Genomic DNA, 7,004 nt, shown 5'->3' with positions numbered 1-7,004 from the left:
ATAATAAGGGCTTGGTGATGATGAGCTTCTTGAATTTGGTCTTATCTGAGAAGCACTTTATCTGTCCTTCCATTCTAAATGAAAACTTTGCTGGATAGAGCAATCTTGGTTGTAGGTCTTTGGTTTTCATGACTTGGAATACTTCTTTCCAGCCCCTTCTTGCCTGGAAGGTCTCTTTTGAGAAATCCACTGACAGTCTGATGGGAACTCCTTTGTAGGTGACTGTCCCCTTATCTCTTGCTGCTTCTAGGATTCTCTCCTTCATTTTAATCTTGGCTAATGTAATGATGATGTGCCTTGGTGTGTTCCTTCTTGGGTCCAACTTCTTTGGGACTCTCTGAGCTTCCTGGATTTCCTGGAAGTCTATTTTTTTTTTTTTTTTGCCAGAATGGGGAAGTTATCCTTTATTATTTGTTCAGATAGGGTTTCCACTTGTGACTGTTCCTCTTCCCCTTCTGGTACCCCTATAATTCGAATGTTGGAATGTTTAAAGATGTCCTGGAGGTTCCTAAGCCTCTCCTTATTTTTTTTAATTCTTGTTCCTTCATTCTTTTCTGTTTGGTCATTTTTTCCTTCCTTCTGGTCTACTCCCTTGATTTGAGTCCCAATCTCCTTTCCATTACTATTGGTTTCCTGTGCATTACCATTCATTTCAATTAGTTTAGCTTTCATATGTTTCTCTAATTTGTGACTAAAATCAACCAGTTCTGTGAGCATCCTGATCACCAGTGTTTTGAACTGTGCATCTGAAAGTTTGGCTATCTCTTGGTCGCTTAGATTTATTGGCTCTGGGGCTCTGAGTTGTTCTTGAGCCATGTTTTGATCTGTTCTCGCCTGTTAAGTATGAGGAGCGGAGCCTTAGTTGTTTACCAGGGCGGGGCCACCCAGGTGGCTGGTTTGTGCCGCTGTATGTGGGGGCAGGGTCAGAGAGGGACAATGGCGGTCCCCTCTGCCGCTTCCCACCACTGGGGCCTGTGTAGTCTGTCTCACTGCTGGCTCCTTCACCGGTTTATCGGTTTGGCTGGAGGGTTCATTGTTATCAGACTTCCATATAGATAAATTTTCTGTGGTTTGGCTGCATTTTTGTTGCTAAAACTTTGTTGTTTTTAAACCTGGTTGTACGAGAAGGTACAGTGTGTCCACCTACGCCTCCATCTTGGCGATGTCCTCGGTACATATTTTCAATGAAGTTTTACTTTAGATGATTACTGTGTGAAGATCCGCTTCATTTGGTTGTTGGTGAGAACTTAATGTAAAGCTTTTAGAGCAGTGCCTGCTGCAGAGAATGGCAACACATGTTAATCACTGCCTGAGTGTCACACTGCAAATCCATCAGTCACATTATTTGTCTCTCTTGCTCTGAGTTCCTCATAGTACATCAAGGAATGCATTTCTTTGAAGAGCTCAGATACTTATACAGATACTTACACAGGCCAGAAATTCAGGCACTGTGTTGTTGTTGCTATATAATTAATGAACTTTATTCTTTTGAGCAGTTGTAGGTGAACAGAAAAACAGAGCAGAAGGTATAGAAATTTCTCATGTACCTCCTGTTCTCACATACACACATAACCTCCTCCTCTATCTACATCCTCCACCAGTGTGGTATGTCTGTTATAACTGACGAACCTGCACTGATGCATTATTATCAGCAAGTTCAGAGCTTACATTTGGGCTCGTGCTTGGTGTTGTACATCCTATGGCTTTTGACAACTGTATAGTGACCTGAATCTACCATTGTAATATCGTGTGGAATAGTTTCACTTCCTTAAAAGTATTGCATGTTCTGTCTGCTCATCCCTCCTCCCCTCTAGCCCCTGGCAAACATTAATCTTTTTTACTGTTTCCATAGTTTCTCCTTTTCTGAAATGTCATATATGGTCTGTAGCCTTTTTAGAATGGCTTCTTTCACTTAGTGATGTGTATTTAGGTTTCCTCCATATCTCTTCATGGCTTGATAGCCCATTTCTTTTTGGCACCAAATTATATTCCGTTGTCTGGATGTACCAGTTTACTTATCCACTCACCTATTAAAAAACATTTTTGTTGCTTCCAAGTTTTGGCAATTATGAATAAAGCTCCTGTAAACATCCAGGTGTAGGATTTCATATGAACATACGTTTTTGATTCATTTGGGTAAATACTAAGGAAACTAATTGCTGAATCTTATGGTAAGAGTACGTTTAATTTTGCAAGAAACTGCCAAACTGTCTTCCAAAGTGACTTTATCATGTTTTCTTTTTTTCTAGTTTTATTAAGACATAATGGACATACAGTGCTGTATAAGATGAAGGTGCATAGCGAATGATTTGACCTTACATATATTGTGAATTAATTAACACAGTAAATTTAGTTAATATATGTCATCTCATATAGATACAAAAAAGAAAGACTTTAAAAAAATGTTTAGAGAGAGGGTAAGGGAAGGAGAAAAAGAGGGAGAGAAACATAAATGTGTGGTTGCCTATTGTGTGTTCCTATTGGGGACCTGGCCCACAACCCAGGCATGTGCTCTGACTGGGAATTGAATCAGTGACCCTTTGGTTCACAGGCTGGCACTCAATCCACTGAGCCACACCAGCCAGGGTGTTTCCCACTAGTTTTCTATTACTGTTGCTCCACATCCTTGCAATCATTTGGTGTCAGTGTTTTGGATTTTGACAATTTTAATAAGTATGTAATTGTGATATATATATATATCAGCCACTGGTTCTTGGCACAGAGGTCTGAGAAACCTTGTCATTTTCTAAGTGATAAGAGCACAAGAGCATCTTTTGTTCTAATAGTTGGCCTTTGACCCTGGTTCCTGACACAGGGCTCCTAAATCCTTTGGAATTTCCTGGGTAATAGGAGTGTCTTTTGCTCTAACGAGGGGAGTCTTGGTGGGCTCCTGGATGGGGGCTGGTCACTGGAAAGACAAAGCCATGATTAGAAGCTTGGAATTTTCAGCCCTGCCTCCCATTCTCCAAACAGGAAGGGGGGCTGGAAAAGCAGTTCATGATCAATCAGGCCTACCCAAGTGATGAAGCCTCCATAAAAATCCCAAAGGTATGTGATCCCACGGAGCTGCAGCAGGAGCGGCCGCATGAGGGAGCGCGTGGGAGCTCCACTCGCTGTTTCCGCAGACCTTGCCCTGACACATCTCTCACACCCGGATGACTATCTGTCTCCTTTATCATACCCTTTTATAATAAACTGGTCAACGATACATAAATTGCTTTCCTGAGTTCCGTGAGCCACTCCAGTGAATCAATCAAACCTGAAGGGGGTTAGAAACCTCTAATTTATATCGGATTGGTCAGAAACACAGGTGACTGCTATTGGCACCTGGAGTTCGGTGGGGGGAGTCATGTGGGATGGAGCCCTTAGCCTGAGGGATCTGATGTTATCTCCAGGTAGACAGTGTTAGGATTGAGTTAAATTGTAGGACACCCAAGCTGGTGTTGCCCAGAATTGCTTGCCTGGGGAACCCCCACCCCACATCTGTATAGGAAGTGTGAGTGAGACAGTAGCGTGAGAGTGAAGGAGACACACAGGAGGAGAACTGAGTTTCTCCTATACAGTAGTGGTATCTGGTTGTTGTTTTAATTTGCATTTCTCTGATGACATGATGTGGAACATCTTTTCATAGGCTCACTTGCCATCTGTGTATCTTCTTGAGTGAGATGTCTGTTAAAATTTTGGCCCATTTTTTTAATCAGGCTGTTCGTTTTCTTATTGAGTTTTAAGAGCTCTTTGTCTATTTTGAATAATACCTTTGTCAGATGTGTCTTTAGCAAATACTTTTTTCTCAGACTGTGGCTTGTCTTCTCTATATCTTGACTCTTATATTTTCACCTTGTTCCTTTTTCACCTAACAGTGCATTTCTCCTTGATTATTTTTCACATCAGGCTTCATTCTGAGAGGGTTGCTTGCTTGGCACAGACTCTGGGCACTGGCTGGCACTCTTGGGCTCAGCTCACTCTCTTTAATAAAACTTACAGACATTCTTAGGGCTTTAAAGAAAAGAGGAAGATCAGTTGAGATGATTGACTCCGTATTATGGAATAAACTATGTATAAATATAGCTTAGATATAACTCTGTACTATGTATAGAGTTATAATAACTTATAGGTATAATGAAATGACTCTAAAAATGTTTCTGTTTTCTACAAAGTACTTACCCCCAGCTCAAAATTATGTTTTTGATCATTTATTTTCTACCTCTTCCAATAACACATAGTGTTAAGGTTACAGGGACATGTTTTGTTCACCTTTGTGATCCTAAACCAGCATCTGGCACATGGTAGGCTGTGCGTTCATAGCTGATGAATAAATTTATGAATAAGCAACTCTGGGACCCTGTAGCCTTCAGATATTGGTGAGACTATAAGGCAGCTGGGCCACCCTCTTGTCTGCTTGTCCTCAGACCTGTCCGTACTAAGTGATGGCCGCATCACTTTCTACTGTCAGAACAGAAGCCCTCATTGCAAGGAATCCTTTGTTTCCCTGTCTGAAATTGCTCAGAGCCCAAATTTAAAGTACAGAGTATCCAAGGACAGCATTTTTATGGCTCTTGTTATAATATAAGTGACTCTAATTCTGTGAAATCCGTGCTGCAGCTGCCAGGAAACGCCTGCCCCTGACGGATGGCCATCAATTGCTTTCTGCAAGTGCCTGGAAGCTGGAAGAGTTTCAGGATGACAACAACTTTCCATCTCGGCGTTCTGGAAGATTCCCATCTTACTCCCTCCACTTGAGAAACTTTGTTTCCATTGTCACCTCCGTTGTCTTAGCTGGCATACATATGGTGTATTAGGCATAGTAGAAGGCACTCATTACATGCTAATAGATTAAGTCACATTATTATTATTATTATTATTATTATTATTATTATTATTATTATTATCGAGGGTCAATAATTAGAAAATGTGTATTTAAGAAATTACATTACACCAAAGAAGAGGTACAATTGGCCAATAAGCACATGAAATTCTTTTTCTTTATTTTTATTGGTGACACTATTGCAGATGTCCCCATTTCCCCTTCTTTGCCACCTCCAGCCAGCCCCTGTCCCCCTCCCCTCTGGCCATCACCACACTGTTGTCTGTGTCCGGGTGTCACGCATGTACGTTCTCTAGCTAAGCCCTTTGCTTCCTTTCACACAGTCCCCCTGCCCCCTTCCCTCTGGCAGCGGTCAGTCTGTTCCATGTGTTCATGCCTCTGCTTCTGTTTGTTCACCAGTTTATTTTGTTCATTAGATTCCACATACAAATGAGATCGTGTGGTGTTTGTCTTTCTCTGACAGGCTCATTTCATTTAGCATAATCTCCAGGTCCATCCACTCTGTCAAAAAAGGTAAGATTTCAAAAAGGAAGGAAACTCTGACACATGCTACCACATGAGTGAACTGTGAGTACATTACACTGAATGAGATATGCCCATCACAAAATATTAACGTACAATTTCACTTATATGCGGTATCTAGAATAGTCAAACTCATAAAAAGAGAATGCTGCTTGCCAGCACCTTGGGAAAAGGGGAAACAGTGGAGCTACTGTCAACGAGCTCTGAGTTTCAGTTCTGCAAGGTGAAGTTCTGGAGATTGGTTGCGCAACAGCATCGACCTACTTCACACTAGCAAACTGAACACTTAAAAACAGTTAAGATGGTAAGTTTTTGGCTTTTCACCACAATAAAAATGGTTTAAGCTTTAAAAAAGACCAGCTATTCCAAGGTTTCTTATTAGTATATGGGAAGATGTATGAATGTCTATGATAATTATTTTATTATTATTATTTTAAAAGATTTTATTTATTTATTTTTAGAGAGAGGGGATGGGAAGGAGAGAGGGAGAGAAACATCAGTGTATGGTTGCCTCTCACACACCCCCTACTGGGGACCTGGCCTGCAACCCAGGTGTGTGCCCTGACTGGGAATTGAACCTGCGACTCTTTGGTTCACAGGCTGGAGCTCAATCCACTGAGAGACACCAGCCAGGGTAATGATAATTATTTTCGGATGCAAAGTGAAGACAATGGTTGATTTTTCATTTTAAACTAGTCCATGAAAATTATGGGGCTCTTGATAGATGAAGCTGGTTAACAATGTTTTTACCTAATGCCAGATTTGCTACATTTTACCTGTGAGCATCTATAGGATTCGAATGAGGTCGTTGTATGCTGCTTCTAGAACGGATAATTTTCGAAGACATGTTGAATTCGGACTGCTTTTTATCAGTTTAATGAGCTAAGAGAGAATTCATACTGGTAAGTGGTTTTTTAAAAGAATAGCAGCTTTGAGGATGGTCCCTTTTAACTTCTCTCCAGGCCCAAATACCCTAATGAGCAGTTTCCATCAAAATCAGGACCAGCTTTCTATCTTTTTTAGTTTTGATGCTGCTGTATCTTAAAGTGCACCAAAATATTTGTTTTATTCCCCACTGTTCTAGAGGTGAAAGGAAGTTATGCCTCTGTTCTTCAAATGAGGAAGGATTAGAGATATTTCATATAGGGAGGTATCGTTGAGTTCGCTGAATGGACACCATGAACAAAGCTCACCCCCCTGAGCTAAAAAAAATTATGGACAAGAAGTTATCATTGAAATTAAATGGTGGCAGACATGTCCAAGGAATCTTGTGGGGATTTGATCCCTTTATGAATCTTGTGATAGATGAATGTGCGGAGATGGCAACTAGTGGGCAACAGAACAATATTGGAGTGGTGGAAATACGAGGCAATAGTATCATCATGCTAGAAGCCTTGGAATAAGTCTAAAAATGGCCGTGTTCACCAGAGAAACCAACCGCTTCCGCGTCCCCTCTTCACATGTCCTGTTTTATTTAGTACAATATAAAAATTGAATCTGGTACATTTCACATTGAACTTTTGTTAAATAAATTTTTGTATTGGTCAAAAAAAAATGTCATATGACCAGAGTAACACTTAAGCCTCATTGCTAATACTGTATGAATGGATGCTCAAAGGTGCAGATTTAAAGGGTAACAGCATAAGAAAACACACAG

The 7,004-nt window shown here is 40.7% G+C and overlaps 1 protein-coding gene across 1 annotated transcript; it reads left to right on the top strand.

Moving 5' to 3' along the window:
* The first annotated feature begins 6,506 nt into the window (after positions 1–6,506).
* Positions 6,507–6,750, top strand: LOC119056046 (small nuclear ribonucleoprotein G-like). Its single transcript, XM_037155558.2, has one exon. The coding sequence runs from the start codon at positions 6,517–6,519 to the stop codon at positions 6,748–6,750; it is 234 nt and encodes a 77-aa protein (XP_037011453.2). The 5' UTR covers positions 6,507–6,516.
* Positions 6,751–7,004: the final 254 nt, after the last annotated feature.

This window comes from Artibeus jamaicensis, unplaced genomic scaffold, assembly GCF_021234435.1.
Source record: "Artibeus jamaicensis isolate MK-2021 breed Jamaican fruit bat unplaced genomic scaffold, CSHL_Jam_final contig_548, whole genome shotgun sequence".
Classification (NCBI taxonomy): Eukaryota; Metazoa; Chordata; class Mammalia; order Chiroptera; family Phyllostomidae; genus Artibeus; species Artibeus jamaicensis.
The sequence above is the reverse complement of the archived record's forward strand: the minus strand, read 5'-3'. Positions and strand labels throughout refer to the sequence as shown.

Coding starts and splice junctions, on each gene's coding strand:
- LOC119056046 (XM_037155558.2), top strand. CDS start 6,517: ATGGACACCATGAACAAAGCTCACCCCCCTGAGCTAAAAAAAATTATG.